Source organism: Rattus norvegicus, chromosome 15 (assembly GCF_021556685.1).
Source record: "Rattus norvegicus strain SHRSP/BbbUtx chromosome 15, alternate assembly SHRSP_T2T, whole genome shotgun sequence".
Classification (NCBI taxonomy): Eukaryota; Metazoa; Chordata; class Mammalia; order Rodentia; family Muridae; genus Rattus; species Rattus norvegicus.
In genome coordinates this window covers 81557147-81579393 of record NC_141548.1, presented here as the reverse complement: position 1 = coordinate 81579393, position 22247 = coordinate 81557147, and the positions used below count along the sequence as shown (strand labels likewise).

At 39.8% G+C, this 22247-nt stretch overlaps 1 protein-coding gene across 24 annotated transcripts in view; it reads right to left on the bottom strand.

Annotated features, from left to right (window-relative positions):
* Pibf1 (progesterone immunomodulatory binding factor 1) overlaps nucleotides 1-22247 on the bottom strand; it is a 170005-nt gene that overhangs the window by 88190 nt on the left and 59568 nt on the right. For 20 of the 24 annotated variants that reach the window (XR_015638045.1, XR_015638049.1, XR_015638048.1 and 17 more), the window contains 1 exon segment: nucleotides 22063-22161. Coding sequence is in view for 13 of the 24 variants with exons in the window: in XM_087585838.1 (XP_087441964.1) it covers nucleotides 22063-22161 (99 nt within the window). In the remaining 11 variants the exon portion in view is untranslated. 24 annotated transcript variants of the gene reach the window in all.

The following is a 22247-nucleotide window of genomic DNA, read 5'->3' as shown; positions in this document are numbered from 1 at the left end:
TCAAAACATACAGTTCCAATCAATCCTACTTCCTTTTTAGTGAAAGAACTCTTCATGATGACTGCAAAACTTAAGTATAATTTAGAAGCTGTGTCTAAAATTGGAAATAATGTTCATCTAAATATGCCTGCCAAGTTTAAAAATGTATTAGGAGTTAAATTGAAACATGTTGAAAATGAGTCATTGTAGACCAGAATATACACTGTAGGAAATAAGAGATCATTTACAAGTGGGAGAAAAACACTCACACTTCATCGCTGCAATTCTCTCAACTTTCCTTCCAGTAAATAACATATTTTAAAATAATCGTGGAAAAATATCTTACTTTTGGCTTTAGTTTTCATGAGTTGATTTAGTTAGCTGGCATTTCAATTTTTTATACAATATTTTGGGAGTGGGTATATTTATCAAATGTAAATCTATGAAAATTTCCTCAAAGCAATGGAGCAGTAGCATTTATAGGGCGAGCTGTGTAAGTGCATGTTTGTCCTCTGATTTAGTTCACATTCATAATGAATGGTCACGACTCTAGATTTCTTAGGAACATCCTAAAACTGTGTATACAAAACTGAATCGTCTGTAACTTTTAAACACGATGCTACTAAGAGGTCCTGAGAAAAGTGCGCACCTGGCTTCCTTCTGAACACTCCTGCATTCATTCTGATCTAACTTCTTCTCCACTGTGATACACACACCTTTACTAAGGTGTTTGGCTGCACTTAGGCCAAAACATGGCTCCACTCTAAAAAGAGGACGATGACATGAAGGAACCTGAGATCTGAGTTGCACTACCAGCATATTTTTAAGCTAACTGGTGAGACACAGCTAAATCTATACCTAAGTTACATGTGCTGTTAACCCACATTCAATAAATCAATTCTGATTAACAGCACCGGTCCAGACTGTTTCAGTTTTCTGAGTTATCATACCTTGGTTTATCAATTTTGAATTGAGCAGGAATTGTAAAACAATTTGTGAAAGTATCTGTTCAGTATTGCTATAATCTAGATAATTTCCTTTTTTCTAAGCCATCTTTATAATTTGTGTTTGTTTTGAGAGCAGCCCACACTGGCCTTGAACTCACTACCCTATCATCTCAGTTCTCTACTTGCCGAGTGACAGATGTGTACACATGCCTAGCTTCAAGTCTTGTTTTCCAAGTGTGATCATCTTCTCTGGACAACCAAGATGTCCTGACCCGTCTATGCAACCCAAGCTAGGATGATGAACTCTCTCTTGGCTATCAGACATGCAAGGACCACTTTCCTGCCTGCCTGTTGGCAGTGCTGCAGCTCTAATCTCTAGTTTCTTCCATGGTAGGCAAGTGCTCTACCACTGAGAATGTTTTTAGGCCTCACATACTTGAGCATTTTTACTGTATATGTTATTAGAAATTCTAATTCCCCCCAAATTATTTTAAAACAATATTATTAAGCAATTTAAGAACAGCTTTACAATCTCCATTATTTTTGCCTCTTAAACTAAGTCGTTATTAGTGATCTCATGTCAGTTATGGACATGAAAGAATAATTTCTTACACAAGCTGCCATTTCTTTCTCACAGATCCTAGTAAGTGTGTCACATTTATAATTGTTAGAAAAGTTACATTCATTCTTTCTAGAGTTAAAAAAAGTTTTTGCTGGATGTTTTATTATCTGTCAGTTATTATAGATTCTGGCCTTGCTATTCCTCCATTCTGTTCTGGGTATATGCTAAATAAGTAAGTTATAGTCTATCACTGCAAAGCAGTCCAGGTGCATGACTTGAAGCAGCTAGTCACATAGTCACAGCACACCCAGAGTCAAGAGCACCCAGGTTGGGTGGCAGAAGGTTGAACCAGCCCATGTTGGAAACAGAGCAGGTCATAGTCAAAAGATCAATAAATTAACATGCATTCTCGCCCTCAGGTCAATTTCTCCACTCTTAGACAGTTCAGGATCCCTCACATAGGGAAGGGGATATTTTCTCAACACAATTAGCATGACCATGAAAATCTCCCACAGACGTGCTCACAGGAAACCTGACCTAGACAGTTCTTCATTGAGTGTCTCTTGGATGATTTGAGACTGTATCAAGCTGATTAGACTAACCACCAGACTATGATATACTTAAAAAGTAACTATTATTGTAACTATTTGGGATATAATATTACATATATTATATGTAAACATTATATTCTTTTACTACTGAGTCCCTAAGTTTAGTTACGATTCATAATTGTCTCTACTTACATTAAAATCAATATGCTGATATTATGTATTAGCCTTATCAACTAAGATTAACCTTTATAAACAATATAACCATGGCAGTTAGGGTTACATTTTAGAGTAACAGTCCGCTGCCTGTTCTTTCATGCCTTCAGACTTTGATTTATGAGCTCTCCTATACTTCCTCTGATTGGTGAACTTACCATTTCAAGCAGGGTTTTCAGGGTAATTGGCATCCTAAGTTCGCACTAACTGATCCCTTCTTGACACTCAGAGTACAAGCTTTTCTGAATTACAGTCTGTTTTAAATATTTGTGTTTACATACTGATTATTTGTATATTTTTTGATTTGTACCAGAGGAACGTTGTTATGAAGACAAAGACCCTTTCATTTGGTTAAACCCAAAGTCCTAGTGCCTAGAAACAGTGCTTGGCTCACACTGGATGGTCAATAAACACTGCTAAGAATAAATAAAGAGTACTAGGGAGGAAAACCCGCTCCACCAGATTTGTTTTCTTAGTAAAGGGCTTACACAGCCCGGGTCCCTTAACATTCATGCTTGTGACACAAAATGACTGTTTCCTGTCTTCTCTCACTGTCCAGAGTCCTTGACTTCTCATTGCAGAAGCAGGTAATGGATTTTCCCTCTTTCATTTTATTGTGTTTGTTTCCCTTTTGTACTCGGGCTTTCTAAACATGGATAGATTCTGTTTAATTCCTATGTCTACTGCCTTTCCTCTGCTTGGTTTTCTCACTCACTCCTCTTGTTTGTCATTTTATGTCTATAACATCTTTCCATTGCTAGTTTGGTCTCCTGCCCTTCCCAACCCCACTATTTCTCTCTTTTAAAATTGCACCATCACCCTTCTATGCTATGAATCTGAACATCATCAGGGCTTTCCCCACTCCCCTGTCTTTTTCTATTGTCTTGTTATTGGTTTCATGAATCTTGTGCTTTCTTAAACATTTTTTAGTTGTGACTATATTATCTAATTTTTTGATTACTAAAATAAATCTTTCAAAAAGTTCTTATCTTTTCTAGCTTTTTTAGTAACCATATTAATTCTTTTCATTAAAAAAGATTACTGTTTGAGTCTCTATATCCAATTCCCAAATACTAATAATAAACAAACAAACTTGTCTTTTAGACTTGTCTTTCTCTGCTATATCTATTGGCATTCACTGATCTCTGAATGTAGGTGGTTTCAGCTCAGCCAGGTATGCACTTATCCCCAAACAGCAAGAGGGAATGAGACAGACACAACCAGAGTTTCTCTGCAGCTCACACCAGAAACTCACACCAGAAACTCACACCAGAAACTCACACCAGAAACTCACACCTGACTGTTAGTTTACAAGGCATTGGTGGGTTCCTCCACCTCCTTTTAACGATTTAAACAATTTTTATTGATATGTGTATATGTTTGTGTTAGTGTGTATAGTGTGTGTGTGTGTGTGTGTGACCGTGTGTGTGTGTGAGCGTGTGTGTGTGTGTGTGTGTGTGTGTGTGTGTGTGAGCATGTGCGGCCATTTGGAGTTACAGGCAACTGTAGGCTGTCTAATATAGTTACTAGGAATCAAACACAGGTACCCTAGAAGACCAGCAAGTTCTTAGAAGAGCTATTTCTTCAGCCTTATTCATGGGGACACTAAGAACTTCTTTTAGGGCTGGTGAGGTGGCCACGTGGATAAAGGGAATTAATTACCACCATATCTGATGACCTAGGTTTGATGTTTGGAGCCCATATAGTGAAAGGAAAACTGAATTCCCGCAATTATCCTCTCATTTCCACATGTGCACTGTGCCAATGTATGTATTTGTGTGTGCACACATAAAACACACACACACACACACACACACACACACACACAAATAAATCTAAAATTCCCCTTAATTTTTTTTTTTCTTATGAGCTAACCATGATGGACTACACATAGAATTCGAGCACTCAGGAAGTGGAGGCAGAAAGCTCAGGAGGAGTTCAAGCTTACCCCTGGCTGTCTTTTCAATTACAGGTCAAATTGGTTATAGTGCTATTCTACAATCCCAGTGCTAGAGAGATAGGAACAGGAGGATCCCTAGAACTCACAAGCCAGATCATCTAACAAATCAGTGAGCTCCAGTGAGAGACCAACCTTGTCTCAAGAATAAGGTAGAGAAGCAGGTGAGGAGGTCATCTGACTGCAATCCTTGCTCTCCACTTGTGTACACACAGGGTTTCATCTATAGGGTATGGAGGCACTCATCTGTTGTCCCAGCATTTTGGAGGTAAGGAGAAGTGGCTCGGGTTTCAGGGCAGCCTGGAATAAACTGCAGAACTTCCCCTCTTCATCCTGATACTGGTGATAACAGGGCTGATGACAATTTTAAAATTTATGACATCATCCTGAAGCTTTCCTTAGTTTCTGATGTAGGTAATTTATCATTTTGTTATTCTGGCCCATATAGCATAGATTAAAAAAAATGCCACAAAATGTCTTATCAAATTTCTAGGAGTCCTAGGAGGTTCTAGGAGGCTGGGAAAGTTGATAGCTTCGTGGCTAACCAGATCACCGTGAAAGTGTTAAGAGCCCGAGATTAGATCCCCAGCACCAGGTAAAAGCCAAGGGTGATGGTGCACCTAGAACTCTCACACTCAGTGGGCGGACAGGCGGGCCTGGGGGTTTGGTCGCCAGCCAGTGTAGATGAAATGGTAAAGTTCAGATGCTGCGAGACCTGTCTCAAAAACTTAGGTGCTAAAGATAACAGAAGATTACTTCTGGTTTCTGCATGAGCACACGCATATAGCAAATTGCACACATATGTGCTCATATAAGAATATACCACACACTCACAGTTATTCCCCTGGGTTTTACCCAGAATGGTAAGAGTGAATCTTAAGACTGACTATGGAAAGATTTATGGTACTTAGTTCATTGACAGCAAGTTTGTTAATGTGTAGAAGGAGACAAAAGAACCATCCTTACTATGCACTGTGCACAGTGAAAACTAGATGCAGCACACGTGACTTAAACTTCAGACTGGCTGGAAATCAAACAAGAAGACTGAATAGGCTGAACTACTAGTATCAGTTTAAATTTATCTACTTACTAATCAAGCTTCTTTGGAAATTTACATTTACTGCTCTAATCTAAAATGTTATCTTCCAAGTGTCAAACAGAGGTATTTGTTTTCTTCTCAGTTGCTTACTTTTTGAAGGCAGGATTTCATTAGGTTGGCTTTGAATCCCAGGCCTCACCTACACTTGACTGTTAGGACGCAGGTGTGCCACCTGGCTTTACATCTTGACACAGTGTTCGGATTGAAGCATACTCACCAGGACATCCTGTCTAATACTTCAAAAGGAAGTAAAGTCAGTTAGTCAGAACTTAATGAATGGTGGAGGTTGGACAGATGGCTCAGTGGCTGGGGCCTGCAATGCTCTTGGAGAAGACCTGAGTGTGAATACTACTAAGTGTGAATCCTAGCAGCTCACAATCACCCGTGACTCCAACTCCAAAGGACCCAACATCTCTAGCTTCCATGGGCAATGACACGTACATATCCATACACATACACATGATTAAAAAGAATAAAATCTTTTTAAAAGATCTTCAGAATTGATTTCTTCAAATTTTGAAGACTAGGACTGGCACTTGTCCTGATACAAATGTTTGAGGAGGATAATCAAAATCTTCTCAAAACTTGTAAGGTACAGTGTTTCTAAGCTGCATATGTGAGGAAGCAGCACAAAAGGAGAATTTGGAGAACACTGAAAGGAATAGATTCTCACCCTTCCTACAGAAGTCTTCATTCACTCAGCTCCACGGATTATAGACAAAGGAATGTCTTCTTAAACACAAAAAAACCTAAACCTAAAAGGACTCCAGGAGCCAAGCAGTGTTTGTGCAAGCCTTCAATCCAGCACTTGGGAGGCAGAGACAGGCAGATCTCTAAGTTCCAGGTCAGCTTGCTCTACAGGGTGAGAGTTTTGGGACTGTTAGGGGCTACACAGAGAAACTCTGTCTGGAAAACAAAGCAAACATCTCTAGGACTCTTAAATATTTCTGAATGAATATCAAGATATGATAGATTATCCTTGGGTTCAGTCTTAATAAAAGAAAGGACATCTATTTACCTAGTAGATAAATAGCAAGCCATGTGCATAAGGGAAAAAGGTCTTCCTTGGGAACACTTATCAGGCAGAATAGCAAGACTGTGACGGCACAGCATATGCTATTATGGAAGATATGGGGGAGTCAAAAGAAATAAAAGACTGGAAGATCAGTCCTTGGATGGCTGCAAAAGCTAAGTGTGGATGTCAGTTGTTGAACAGCACAGTTAGTCTTAGTTCTATGTGTAGAGCGATGAGACTAGAAAGGCCTGAACTAAAAGCAGACATGGTTCAAAGAGATAATCCATTCAGCAAACGGAAAACAGATGCTGAACTAACGGTGCAATCTGGGATTAAGAGGTGGGACACAATTAGATATATTTAAAAATGAGAATTTACATGGCATGGTTGTTATGCTCACGTGCCAGAGAGGCCTTTCTTTTGCTACCCAGTCATGGAATCCCCTTGCCTCCACCATATTACACAATTTAACTAGAGGCAATTACCAAACTTAGCAATTATAGTCAGGCGACTGTATCATTGGTTATTTATATCCTTAAGCCAGCTCTTAGCAATGGTGACTTTGCTAATGTACCCACCTATACAATACTGTAGCATAGCACCTATTTGAGAGAAAGCACAGTATTAGGTATCAATAAAGATTTGTTGTTTTAATCAATGATATGGAAGGTAAGCATGGGAAATAGCACTTGTGAATTACCAGTTGTGTTCTTCACGTGCCTGCACAAAGTTCCAGATAAGCATCCAGATACAAGTGTTTTTGTGCAGCTAAATCAGTTATGAGACACAAGGTACCACTGAGTCTTAATTATTCTTGATTATACCTTATAGCATTAAAGGTGAGTAGAAGAGTCCAATAGAATATATATAATTCCTTTAGAGTACCTATAACATTAAATGATACCTATATTTTAAATGAAATACTTATAACATTAAAAGATACCTGTATTTAAATAAAATACCTATAGCATTAAATGATACCTATACATTAAAGGAAATGCCTGTAACATTAAATGAAAACGAATCAAATGCCATGAAAGTGAAGTGGGGAAGGTAAAGAATCAAGATCGAGAAGAATCATCATGCCTGGAACCTACATGGAGGAAGAAAAGAACAATTCTAGAGGTTATCTTCTGACCTATGTGTGATTAAAATTTTAATGGTACTATGAGAACATTATCGGGATAATGGATAAAAAGATGAAAAAAGCATTGCGGCAAGCACATCGCTATCAAATGCTCTTGTATTAAATGTGTTTTTGCAGTTCTGTATGAACATTTCTTAGGAAACACACCCTGAGGAGATGAACACACTCGATGCAGCCTGTTCTGAAGTGACTCAGTAACAAGCTGCAGGAGCACATGAGTGTGTGTTTAGACTGGCTTTGGCAATGGAGAGGAAGACTTGGAGAAAGAGAATGAGTGCAGCAAAGTTTGAACAATGTATATAACTTCCAGGAAAGCTGAGATTGCCAGAAACATAACACTAAAAACCAGAGGCCAAGATAAAATAATAGGGCACAGGCCTCATTCATTCCTGCTTTTTTTTTTTTTTTTTAAATTGGAATAGGTCTCATGTAGCCCAGGCTGTTCTTGTAGCTGACAGCCGAGGATGGCCTTGAATGTCTCTCCTTGCCTGCACCTTCCTTAGAGCTGGGATCCCAGGCATGATCTGCACCCCTGGGGTCTTGGATTAACCTGGGAGCTTCTTGTGTGCAGGCCCAGGTGTTTCCCAAGGGAACTATATCCCTCGTCCGCAGCCCAGACTTTACAGACTTCAACTAGGATGACAATAGACCTGCTAACAGAGAGAAATCTCAAAGTGCCCCAGCCCCAAACAAAGGCCCAAACAGAATGCTGAGAGGGGGACAAAGTGCCATCTCCAGGAATCAACTCCCTAGGGGTTATCAGCACAGAGTGGTCAGCTTTAAATCACATATATACAAGAAACACTAAATGGACGGAGCAGGTTGTCTCTATGGATTTATGCATTTGCTATATAATAGCAAAGAAAATAGAGATATGAGTTTGACAGAAAGCAAGGAAGAGAGGGATATAGGAGAGCTTGAAGGGAAGAAAGGGGATAATTATGTAAGCGTATTTTAACTTCACAATTTTAAAAACTTAAAAAAAAGAATTTAACAAAAATCATTCATTTTTGGGAAATCTCAACACCCTGATATTATCAAGGGTCATTCTTAATCTGGTAATCAGTTCTTATTATAACCATATTTACTCATAAAAGGATGAAAGACACTGTAATATACTCATAGCCCCTGTTCCAGGATTAAAAACAAGAGCAAGCAAATCTTCTCTTACACTCACATACTCGACTGGAGGTTTTAAGAAGTGCAACAGTCTGTGTAGAAAGGTCATTTTGATATAGAGACCAGGTCTTATTTTAGTGTGTGATATTTTTATACTGATGAAGAGTGTGTGTGTGTGTGTGTATGCGTGTGCGTGTGTGTGTAAATGCATCCTCTGGGAGTGAGTGACAGTCGTTTGGTTAATGTGAAATGGCATGCAAACATTTCCTACAGCAGTTTATGTAACAAATGCTCAGGTAAGTGTAATTTCTATTTGTGCATTAGTATGTGTTGTCCTACAGAATTTTAGGTTAGTGACAATGAGAACTATTACTAATTCTGACACACTGTTATACAGATCACGTCAATGTCATTTAGAAAACAGACTGCTGTGAGCATGTATATTTTTTGACTTGCGAAGCAGAAAAATATTCAGGAGACGTTCTTTTTAGCCGTGCACGTGAGAGGCAACCTTGCAAGCAGTGCTGTGCATACAACCGCAGGAAGTACGGTGAGGGCAGAGGACTCCTAGGCGCACTCTTGACACTCTTGCCTCATCAGGAAGACAGAACAAGTCGGGGAGGGCATAAGAACAGACTTCACAGACTGTCCTTGGAATACGGGAGCTCTTATCAGCTCTGGTCATAGTCTGAAAAGGAACAGATATTCTTCCTCAGGCCGTGACATTTCTTAATGCTTTCACGTTCACTCTATTAACACTAATTCTAAAGTCTCTACTGGGAAGAAATTGAATCATGTGTGCTAACTTAGAAAGTAATGAATCTGGACTGAGACCTAGGTTTCTCTAAATAGATATATGTCAAGTAGATGAGCAGCTTAAGAGCCTAGAGGAAATTTTAGAAAAAAGTAGGGGGTGGTCTCTCAAATATGAACACTATTTCAATACGAACATGGCAGACCTAATAGAGACAAAGAAAAAGACTGCAAGAAATAAGAATCAAGTAACAAAAAAAACTTATAAACTTGCAGAAACAGATGAAAGTGACTGACTCGCAATGAAAAACTTTAAAGAATAAACAAACAGTTCAGACACGAATTGTCATAGGTGTCTGATCACACTGTGAAGCCTGAGATTGTGTTACTTACTGGAAAATCCAATTTCTAGTAGTGGTGTGGCTAAGTCCCTAGCACACACCTTTAATCCCAAACAATGAAGGTAAAGTTAGTTGGTAGAAAGAAACACCCAAGTTTGAAAGTGATGTCTAATTGAGTGGCAGACAAAGTGATGAATCAGAGAAAGATTTGGCAGAACAAGTCCAACATATCTGTTGGGAATCTACTTAAGGGGCAGTGCAGAAAAAAAGGAAGCTACTTCAGGGGCAGGTTTATTAGGCCAGTTGTATAGAGACAGTCAAAGATTAGATCTTTGGATTCAGATTCTACCTTGGAGAACCTGACTTAAGGTTGAACTCAAGTTAACTAACAGGCCAGTACTTAGCACCAGTTTCCAGGCTACCTCCACCTATCCCCTACAAGACCTATGTCTAACACCAATTTCCAGGTTATTCCCCAACAAATCCACACCTCCAGGTTTCAAGCCTACCCCTAACACTTCACTTCCTAACAACTATCAACCAGGAGGAAAACAGAAGTTAAGTTTATGGCTCCCAGCACCAGCAAATTATGTTAAAGGTCACAATGACCCTCCACTCAGATGTGTACTAAGCTAGATAACCCTTTCTTGCCTCTATAGATACTTGCCTAAAACTGGGCTTAAGGCTCCACCTTTTGGCTATATCAGGGTTGGCGGGGAGTCCAAGCTCCAGCTTCAATAAAGAGACCCAATTACAATTACATCGAAGGCTGCTCGTTGGTGATCTTTTTGGGGTTCATGAACATTTCCTAAATACAGAAAAGGCCAGAGAATAAGAAGGAGAGAGAAGCTTAGAAAAGTGTTAGTTTGGGTCCAAGAAGAGCAAGATTCAGAGGCTGAGAGAGAAGCCAGCTTGGGGAGGAATTATTAGCCATAACACCTGAGTTAAACCTGCTAGCCTGAGTTCAGAAAGATCTAGAAAGGTTGAGTTTATTCAGCAACAAGTTTCAGAAGTTGAAAACATTCTAGGTCTAGTTAAGATTGTATGGAGGCTAAAGGCTTCCAGGTCTAGGCCTAGGTTAGTAGACTGAGGCAGAAAGCCTCCAAGAGGACAATCACATACATATGAATAAAAGATATGTTTGCACTAATGATTTCTTTTTTTTTTTTAATTAACTTGAGTATTTCTTATATACATTTCGAGTGTTATTCCCTTTCCCGGTTTCCGGGCAAATATCCCCCTCCCCCCTCCCCTTCTTGTTTTTTGTTTTTGGTTTTTTTTTGTTTGTTTTTTTTTTTTTTCCGGAGCTGTGAACCAAACCCAGGGCCTTGCGCTTCCTAGGCAAGCGCTCTACCACTGAGCCAAATCCCCAACCCCCCCTTCCCTTCTTTATGGGCGTTCCCCTCCCCATCCTCCCCCCCCCCGTTGACGTCCTCCCCCCAACAGTCTAGTTCACTGGGGGTTCAGTCTTAGCAGGACCCAGGGCTTCCCCTTCCACTGGTGCTCTTACTAGGATATTCATTGCTACCTATGAGGTCAGAGTCCAGGGTCAGTCTATGTATAGTCTTTCGGTAGTGTCTTAGTCCCTGGAAACTCTGGTTGGTTGGCATTTCTGTACATATGGGGTCTCGAGCCCCTTCAAGCTCTTCCAGTCCTTTCTCTGATTCCTTCAACGGGGGTCCCGTTCTCAGTTCAGTGGTTTGCTGCTGGCATTCGCCTCTGTATTTGCTGTATTCTGGCTGTGTCTCTCGGGAGAGATCTACATCCGGCTCCTGTCGGCCTGCACTTCTTTGCTTCATCCATCTTGTCTAATTGGATGACTATATATGCATGGGCCAGATGTAGGGCAGGCTCTGAATGGATGTTCCTTCTGTGTCTGTTTTAATCTTTGCCTCTCTATTCCCTGCCAAGGGTATTCTTATTCCCCTTTTAAAGAAGGAGTGAAGCATTCACATTTTGATCATCTGTCTTGAGTTTCATTTGTTCTAGGCATCTAGGGTAATTCAAGCATTTGGTCTACTAGCCACTTATCAATGAGTGCATGCCATGTGTGTCTTTCTGTGATTGGGTTAGCTCACTCAGGATGATATTTTCCAGTTCCGACCATTTGCCTACAAATTTCATAAAGTCATTGTTTTTGATAGCTGATTAATATTCCATTGTGTAGATGTACCACATTTTCTGTATCCATTCCTCTGTTGAAGGGCATCTGGGTTCTTTCCAGCTTCTGGCTATTATAAATAAGGCTGCGATGAACATAGTGGAGCACGTGTCTTTTTTATATGTTGGGGCATCTTTTGGGTATATGCCCAAGAGAGGTATAGCTGGATCCTTAGGCAGTTCAATGTCCAATTTTCTGAGGAACCTCCAGACTGATTTCCAGAATGGTTGTACCAGTCTGCAATCCCACCAACAATGGAGGAGTGTTCCTCTTTCTCCGCATCCTCGCCAGCATCTGTTGTCACCTTAGTATTTGATCTTAGCCATTCTCACTGGTGTGAGGTGAAATCTCAGGGTTGTTTTGATTTGCATTTCCCTTATGACTAAAGATGTTGAACATTTCTTTAGGTGTTTCTTAGCCATTCGGCATTCCTCAGCTGTGAATTCTTTGTTTAGCTCTGAACCCCATTTTTTAATAGGGTTATTTGTCTCCCTGCGGTCTAACTTCTTGAGTTCTTTGTATATTTTGGATATAAGGCCTCTATCTGTTGTAGGATTGGTAAAGATCTTTTCCCAATCTGTTGGTTGCCGTTTTGTCCTAACCACAGTGTCCTTTGCCTTACAGAAGCTTTGCAGTTTTATGAGATCCCATTTGTCGATTCTTGATCTTAGAGCATAAGCCATTGGTGTTTTGTTCAGGAAATTTTTTCCAGTGCTCATGTGTTCCAGATGCTTCCCTAGTTTTTCTTCTATTAGTTTGAGTGTGTCTGGTTTGATGTGGAGGTCCTTGATCCACTTGGACTTAAGCTTTGTACAGGGTGATAAGCATGGATCGATCTGCATTCTTCTACATGTTGACCTCCAGTTGAACCAGCACCATTTGCTGAAAATGCTATCTTTCTTCCATTTGATGGTTTTGGCTCCTTTGTCAAAAATCAAGTGCCCATAGGTGTGTGAGTTCATTTCTGGGTCTTCAATTCTATTCCATTGGTCTATCTGTCTGTCTCTGTACCAATACCATGCAGTTTTAATCACTATTGCTCTGTAATAATGCTTGAGTTCAGGGATAGTGATTCCCCCTGAAGTCCTTTTATTGTTGAGAATAGTTTTAGCTATCCTGGGTTTTTTGTTATTCCAGATGAATTTGCAAATTGTTCTGTCTTACTCTTTGAAGAATTGGATTGGTATTTTGATGAGGATTGCATTGAATCTGTAGATCGCTTTTGGTAAAATGGCCATTTTTACTATATTAATCCTGCCAATCCATGAGCATGGGAGATCTTTCCATCTTCTGAGGACTTCTTCAATTTCTTTCTTCAGAGTCTTGAAGTTCTTATTGTACAAATCTTTTACTTGCTTGGTAAAAGTCACACCGAGGTACTTTATATTATTTGGGTCTATTATGAAGGGTGTCGTTTCCCTAATTTCTTTCTCGGCTTGTTTCTCTTTTGTGTAGAGGAAGGCTACTGATTTATTTGGACTTAATTTTATACCCAGCCACTTTGCTGAAGTTGTTTATCAGCTTTAGTAGTTCTCTGGTGGAACTTTTGGGATCACTTAAATATACTATCATATCATCTGCAAATAGTGATATTTTGACTTCTTCTTTTCCGATCTGTATCCCCTTGACCTCCTTTTGTTGTCTGATTGCTCTGGCTAGAACTTCAAGAACTATATTGAATAAGTAGGGAGAGAGTGGCAGCCTTGTCTAGTCCCTGATTTTAGTGGGATTGCTTCAAGTTTCTCTCCATTTAGTTTAATGTTAGCAACTGGTTTGCTGTATATGGCTTTTACTATGTTTAGGTATGGGCCTTGAATTCCTATTCTTTCCAGGACTTTTATCATGAAGGGGTGTTGAATTTTGTCAAATGCTTTCTCAGCATCTAATGATCATGTGGTTTTGTTCTTTCAGTTTGTTTATATCATGGATCACGTTGATGGTTTTCCATATATTAAACCATCCCTGCATGCCTGGGATGAAGCCTACTTGATCATGGTGGATGATTGTTTTGATGTGTTCTTGGATTTGGTTTGCCAGAATTTTATTGAGTAATTTTGCGTTGATATTCAAAAGGGAAATTGGTCTGAAGTTCTCTTTCTTTGCTGGGTCTTTGTGTGGTTTAGGTATAAGTGTAATTGTGGCTTCATAGAAGGAATTTGGTAGTGCTCCATCTGTTTCAATTTTGTGGAATAGTTTGGATAATATTGGTACGAGGTCTTCTATGAAGGTCTGATAGAATTCTGCACTAAACCCGTCTGGACCTGGGCTCTTTTTGGTTGGGAGACCTTTAATGACTGCTTCTATTTCCTTAGGAGTTATGGGGTTGTTTAGCTGGTTTATCTGTTCCTGATTTAACTTCAGTACCTGGTATCTGTCTATGAAATTGTGCATTTCCTGCAGATTTTCAAGTTTTGTTGAATATAGGCTTTTGTAGTAAGATCTGATGATTTTTTGAATTTCCTCTGAGTCTGTAGTTATGTCTCCCTTTTCATTTCTGATTTTGTTAATTTGGATACACTCTCTGTGTCCTCTCGTTAGTCTGGCTAAGGGTTTATCTATCTTGTTGATTTTCTCAAAGAACCAACTTTTGGTTCTGTTGATTCTTTCTATGGTCCTTTTTGTTTCTACTTGGTTGATTTCAGCTCTGAGTTTGATTATTTCCTGCCTTCTACTCCTCCTGGGTGTGTTTGCTTCTTTTTGTTCTAGAGATTTTAAGTGTGCTGTCAAGCTGCTGACATATGCTCTTTCCTGTTTCTTTCTGCAGGCACTCAGCGCTATAAGTTTTCCTCTTAGCACAGCTTTCATTGTGTCCCATAAGTTTGGGTATGTTGTACCTTCATTTTCATTAAATTCTAAAAAGTCTTTAATTTCTTTCTTTATTTCTTCCTTGACCAGGTTATCATTGAGTAGAGCATTGTTCAATTTCCAAGTATATGTGGGCATTCTTCCCTTATTGTTATTGAAGACCAGTGTTAGGCCGTGGTGGTCCGATAGCACGCATGGGATTATTTCTTTCTGTACCTGTTGAGGCCCGTTTTTTGACTAATTATATGGTCAATTTTGGAGAAAGTACCATGAGGAGCTGAGTATATCCTTTTGCTTTAGGGTAGAATGTTCTATAAATATGTTAAGTCCATTTGGATCATGACTTCTCTTAGTCTGTCTACGTCTCTGTTTAATTTCTGTTTCAATGATCTGTCCATTGATGAGAGTGGGGTGTTGAAGTCTCCTACTATTATTGTGTGAGGTGCAATGTGTGTTTTGAGCTTTAGTAAGGTTTCTTTTACGTATGTAGGTGCCCTTGTATTTGGGGCATAGATATTTAGGATTGAGAGTTCATCTTGGTGGATTTTTCCTTTGATGATTATGAAGTGTCCTTCCTTATCTTTTTTGATGAATTTTAGTTGAAAATTGATTTTATTTGATATTAGAATGGCTACTCCAGCTTGCTTCTTCTGACCATTTGCTTGGAAAGTTGTTTTCCAGCCTTTCACTCTGAGGTAGTGTCTGTCTTTGTCTCTGAGGTGTGTTTCCTGTAGGCAGCAGAATGCAGGGTCCTCGTTGCGTATCCAATTTGTTAATCTATGTCTTTTTATTGGGGAGTTGAGGCCATTGATGTTGAGAGATATTAAGGAATAGTGATTATTGCTTCCTGTTATATTCATATTTGGGTGTGAGGTTATGTTTGTGTGCTTTTCTTCTCTTTGTTTTGTTGCCAAGACGATTAGTTTCTTGCTTCTTCTAGGGTATAGCTTGCCTCCTTATGTTGGGCTTTACCATTTATTATCCTTTGTAGTGCTGGATTTGTAGAAAGATATTGTGTAAATTTGGTTTTGTCATGGAATATCTTGGTTTCTCCATCTCTGTTAATTGAGAGTTTTGCAGGATACAGTAACCTGGGCTGGCATTTGTGTTCTCTTAGGGTCTGTATGACATCTGTCCAGGACCTTCTGGCTTTCATAGTTTCTGGCGAAAAGTCTGGTGTAATTCTGATAGGTCTGCCTTTATATGTTACCTGACCTTTTTCCCTTACTGCTTTTAATATTCTTTCTTTATTTTGTGCGTTTGGTGTTTTGACAATTATGTGACGGGAGGTGTTTCTTTTCTGGTCCAATCTATTTGGAGTTCTGTAGGCTTCTTGTATGCCTATAGGTATCTCTTTCTTTCGGTTAGGGAAGTTTTCTTCTATGATTTTGTTGAAGATATTTACTGGTCCTTTGAGCTGGGAGTCTTCACTCTCTTCTATACCTATTATCCTTAGGTTTGATCTTCTCATTGAGTCCTGGATTTCCTGTATGTTTTGGACCAGTAGCTTTTTCCGCTTTACATTATCTTTGACAGATGAGTCAATGATTTCTATGGAATCTTCTGCTCCTGAGATTCTCTCTTCCATCTCTTGTATTCTGTTGGTGAAGCTTGTATCTACAGCTCCTTGTCTCTTCTTTTGGTTTTCTATATCCAGGGTTGTTTCCATGTGTTCTTTCTTGATTGCTTCTATTTCCATTTTTAATTCCTTCAACTGTTTGTGTTTTCCTGGAATTCTTTAGGGATTTTTTTGACTCCTCTTTATGGGCTTCTACTTGTTTATTTATGATTTCCTGGAATTCTTTCAGGCATTTTTGCGATTCCTCTCTGTAGGCTTCTACTTGTTCTCTAAGGGAGTTCTTTATGTCTTTCTTGAAGTCCTCCAGCATCCTGATCAAATATGATTTTGAAACTAGATCTTGCTTTTCTGGTGTGTTTGGATATTCCGTGTTTGCTTTGGTGGGAGAATTGGGCTCCGATGATGCCATGTCGTGTTGGTTTCTGTTGCTTGGGTTCCTGCGCTTGCCTCTCGCCATCAGATTATCTCTAGTGTTACTTTGTTCTGCTATTTCTGACAGTGGCTAGACTGTCCTATAAGCCTGTGTGTCAGGAGTGCTGTAGACCTGTTTTCCTGTTTTCTTTCAGCCCGTTATGGGGACAGAGTGTTCTGCTTTCGGGCGTGTAGTTTTTCCTATCTACAGGCCTTCAGCTGTTCCTGTGGGCCTGTGTCTGGTGTTCACCAGGCAGGTCACTTGCAGCAGAAAAGTTGGTCTTACCTGTGGTCCCGAGGCTCAAGTTTGCTCGCGGGGTGCTTCCCTCGGGCTCTCTGTGGCGGCAGCAACCAGGAAGATGTGCGCCGCTGTTTCCGGGAGCCTTCATGCACCAGGGTTCCAGATGGCGTTTGGTGTTTTCCTCTGGCGTCAGAGATGTGTGCAGAGTGCAGTGTCTTCTGGTTTCCTAGGCGTGTCTGCCTCTCTGTAGGTTTAGCTCTCCCTCCCACGGGATTTGGGTGCAGAGAACTGTTTATCCGGTCTGTCCCTTCAGGTTCCGGAGGTGTCTCAGGCGCAGGGGTCCTGCCGCTCCTGGGCCCTCCCCCACGGGAACCCAGAGGCCTTATACAGTTTCCTCTTGGGCCAGGGATGTGGGCAGGGGTGGGCAGTGTTGGTGGTCTCTTCTGCTCTGCAGCCTTAGGAGTGCCCACCTGACCAGGCAGTGAGGTCTCTCTCCCACGGGGTTTGGGAGCAGAGAGCTGCTGCGGGCCGGGATCCGCGGGTTTGGGACTCCCGGTAAACACAGGAGGTGCCCGGTCCTAGAGGAATTTTGCCTCCGTGTGTCCTGAGTTCACCAGGCAGGTCTCTTGCAGCAGAAAAGTTGGTCTTACCTGTGGTCCCGAGGCTCAAGTTTGCTCGTGGGGTGCTGCCTACGAGCTCTGCGCGGTGGCAGCAACCAGGAAGATCTGCGCCACTGTCTGCACTAATGATTTCATTTTACAAAGTGTTAATGTATATTTAACAAAGTGTTAATTTATCTTGTGCTTTTAAGGATGAAACACAGATTATCAATTTCTGCATTTAAAACAAATCATGTGAATTACTTGTAAACCACAAGAATTACAATATAATTTTATACAAAACAAAGTTTGGGTATATTACCACTTTTATTTCGTATCTCTGTAGGCTTCAGTCCACTAAGTTCATGTGTAAGCCCCACAGAGAGATGTTTCCTTGCTGAAATGTAGCACTGACTAAAAGGCAGACAGGCAAAGGCTTCTGCAGTCTACAGCACACAGGAAGGGAAGGAGGAGAATGAGAGCACCCCATATCTTCCTCTTGGGAAACCTGGGGTTTGTCTCCATACCGATGGCTGAGTTTGATTTGCTCCTTTTTTTTGGAACAGGTACTGCATGTGGTCCCAGGTTAGTCTCAAACTCACAATCTTGCCTCTCTCTCCCATGTGCTAGGATCGCACACATACTTAGCCATACTAACAACTTTTTTTTTTTCTTTTTTTCGGAGCTGGGGACCGAACCCAGGGCCTTGCGCTCGCTAGGCAAGCGCTCTACCGCTGAGCTAAATCCCCAACCCCACAACTTTTAATCCAGTTCAGTAAGTTATAAATGTTACTCTGATCACCAACTTGCCTGTCCACTCTTATACAAGTAAAAATGGTGCCAGCAATTCTACCATTATCAGAGAAGTTGTGCAGTGGGGCTGAGGACATTTCAAATGAATAGTTCTTTGAAAATACTTTTAACCACGAAATGTTTTTAAACTTCATGGTCAAAACACAAATTGCCCTTCCCCCTATTTTTACTGTTTTAAGGCAGTGTCTTTTGCCCCTGAGGTAGGCCATTTGACAAACTTGTTATGTAGCTAAGTAAAGTCTTGAACTCTTGATCCTCCTGCCTTTGCCTATAAGTGCTAGGATTCCAAGGTATGCCATCATGTCCATCCAGGAAATATTTTTCAGACAAGATAATCTACAGCTGAAAATATTTACAATCTAAGTTAATTTTGAATTGTACACTTACATTATAGCTTCAAATCCAGGCTTCTAGTGAAGAATTCCCAAATTGTACAGGGCATTCAGTTTTTCTAATACTCATATTGACTGAGTTCCACAATTTCTTTCTGGTGGGAAGAACCCTCAAAGTCCACAGAGATTTAAAGCAACAGAACATGAGCTTTGCTCATGTTTGCGAGTTTTGGGTAGTTGTTACTTATTTTTAGAGACTTTATCATACTAGAAATTGGGACAAACATAGGTTTTTTTTTTTTATATACCTAAGAAAAGACCTTTATAGTTCTGGGTAGAAAGCCTTTTACATTCACATTTGAAAATGGCACACTGCTTCCTTATGCTGTTTCTAAATATAGTGACATGGATTGTTTAATCATAAAATGAGGCATTTGATAAAATCTCACATAAAAGGAAGTGACACTAATTGTACATGACTGGAAAGTTGGGTATATGCCAGAAAGTTGGGTATATGCATGTTAGATGCTGAACTTAAAGAAAATTCAGGAAAGCCACATTCAATATAAAGATTAAAAGACATTTGTTTATTCTCATTTGGATAAAAAGCCAGAATTATATATTTAGACATTAAACGCCAATCTCTGAAGAACGAAAAATGTTTTACCCTTGTATTTTACTACATATAATAATACACACATTCCCAAAATAGCATAGGTAGAGGTATGTCTTATTGATAAAGTACCTATTTCTCTTTTTTTAAATGAATCTCTCTCTCTTTTTTTTAAAGATGTATTTATTATACATAAGTATACTGTACCTGTCTTCAGACACCAGAAGAGGGCATCAAATCCCATTACAGATGGTTGTGAGCCACCATGTGGTTGCTGGGAATTGAACTGAGGACCTCTGGAAGAGCAGTCAGTGCTCTTAACCACTGAGTCATCTCTCCAGTCCAAAAAGTGCCCATTTCTTAAACACAAAATCCTGGGCTCAGTGCCCCAGGATTATAAAATAAAAAATAAAAAGTATGCCAAAGTATCTTGGGTCAGGCTCTAGGAATCTACACTAAAAACTTTTGGTACACTGACTGCATATATACACATATATTAATGTATTATTGGTACACTGACTGCATATATGCACGTATGTTAATGTACTATTGGTACATTGACTGCATATATACACATATGCTAATGTACTATTGCATTTGGTGACCTGGTCATAGATGACAGCATCTTTTCCAATCCATATTCCTAACTTAAGACAAGTGAATGTGTTGATCCTTAAAATAATACTGTCAAAAAGGGTGAATTAATCACTGCTTTTTTGTGGTAATTTAACCAATGTATCATTCTCACAAGCAATTGTCACAGATAACATACAGATGAAAAAAAGGAGTGGGGACTTCACGTATGGATATTAAGTAAAGTACTTAAAACTACAGTACATTTAAGAATTTAGAGCAGAGACCTTCACACCCCAGAAACCTTAGTCCTCACGCATTCATTCTGCCCGAATGCCTGGCCAGCTCTTCTTACACCTGGTTGACAGAGGAACGTGAAGAGCCGCACTGGAAAGCGCTTCATCCACAGCACTTGCCCAGTCTCCAGTTAGGTGCTTCAGGTTCTGCCAGGACTAAAACCAGCTTTCAATGTCCATCATGCACATACCTGAGGGCAGTTATTTAACACTAAAGTTATCTTTGAATTCTTCCAGTTTGGGTCATTCTCTTTTTCTCGTGCTCGAGTGCTAAGATCCTAGCAGGGGTCTGAAGGAAACAGCATAGAGCACGTCCTCTATCTGACACTATTGGCTCCAGACTGACCCAACCACTGCCATTTTCTTATGTCACTTTTAAGTCCATAACTCAAGTCTAGCACTTGGAACTTTCTGGATTCAAGCCCATGTTCTTATATACAGTCCTATTAAAATTCACTCAGCTTCTCAAATAATCAACTTATCACAAAATCTACTAGATCCCAATTGTGTAGTTGGATTTCTATTATTCTTCCCTGCTTTATATCAACATTTTTAGTGTGGGTTTTTTTGTTTTGTTTTTGTTTGTTCGCAGCTTTGTTTTTCTAGGACTGTGGATCCAATGCAGGGCCTTTCAAATGCTCTTCCACTAGACTACATCCATAGTCCCAGTTTGAGGTGTATGTGTTGCTTAAATTACCAATCAGGAGCCAAGCAGGATGGCAAGTGCCTGAGGTCTCAGCTACTTAGAGCTGAGACAGAAAGGTCACTTACATCTATGACTTTGAGACCAGCTGGGGAACACAGTGAGACCTGAACTTTAAAAACAACAATTGCAAATTAATTTGTAGGACTTTATTTATCAATAAAGTAAAACAGTGAGCTTAATTTCAAAGGCTTATCACTATGTGAAAGGCATATGTAATCTTTTTGTACTATTTTATTAACCCTTCCATCTAAAATTATTTCAAAATAAAAGGTTTAAGAAAGGAAAAAATGTCATTCCTAAGTACATGTAAATAAAATAAATAGTTATTTAACGTTTAGAGTTTCTTAACCAAGCACTGATTGTTTAACTTCAAGCTTGGCACTTACTTCTTTTTCACTGGACTCATAAAAAAAGTATCCACCTGCACTGGTAACCGAAGACAGAGCATTCTCCCTGCCTTCCCTACAAAACTCGCCAAGAACATACAGGTTTTGACAATGATTTGGGGAGTGTACAATGGTACAACTGCTTTGCAGTAAGTTTCATAGAAGTTTTTAAACAAAATGTCAAGTCTATGATTGGCAATTCCACTCCTAGGAGCTACCAGGGAGGAAAACATAAATGTACACATATACAAAACTTATACGAAGTGTAATTCAGTAGGGCTAGAAGACAATCCCGATTTTTACCAACAAAACTTAAGTATATTTACAGCAGGGTTAGAAGACAACCCCAATTTTTACCAACAGGAGAATAAGTTAACACAGAAGTAATCTGGAGTGATCTATAAAAGAATGGATACACCACACATGCTGAGTCAAGGAATCAGATCCAAGAGTGAATAATGTATGATTCCACTGATGTTTGGCCCAAGAAGAACAAGGCTGATAACAGCAAAAGAAATCAGAATGTTGCCATATCTTGAGGGTAGTAGATAAGATGAACTGAAATGTTATAAGGAACTTTCTGGAATGACTTCACTAAGGTAACACATGCCTATAAATTATATTACAACTGAAATGAAAACCACAGTTCTATTACACACACACACACACACACACACACACACACACACACACACAGAGGCTACATATAGGTCTTTTGAGACAGGAAGTGGCCTTGCCTCCAACTCCCAGCCATCTTCCTGCTTCAGTGCTGGAATTATGGGCATCCTCCATTGTAGCTGGCTTTAAGGACAACACAACGGGAATGATCAGTGATGGATTTTCACATTTCCTTTTACTTCTTACCTGTCTAGGAGCTGCTCATGCTTTTCTAGAGCGTCTTTTTCCGCTGTCACTGCTCGGTTCTTTTCAGCGAGAGCATTATCTCTTGCTTCACGGAGATTTCTAAAATGCAAACACGCATCTCAGTTGTTTTAAATGAATAAACATCTATCTTCAAAGATTCACACACTTGCTTAGGACTGCAGTAG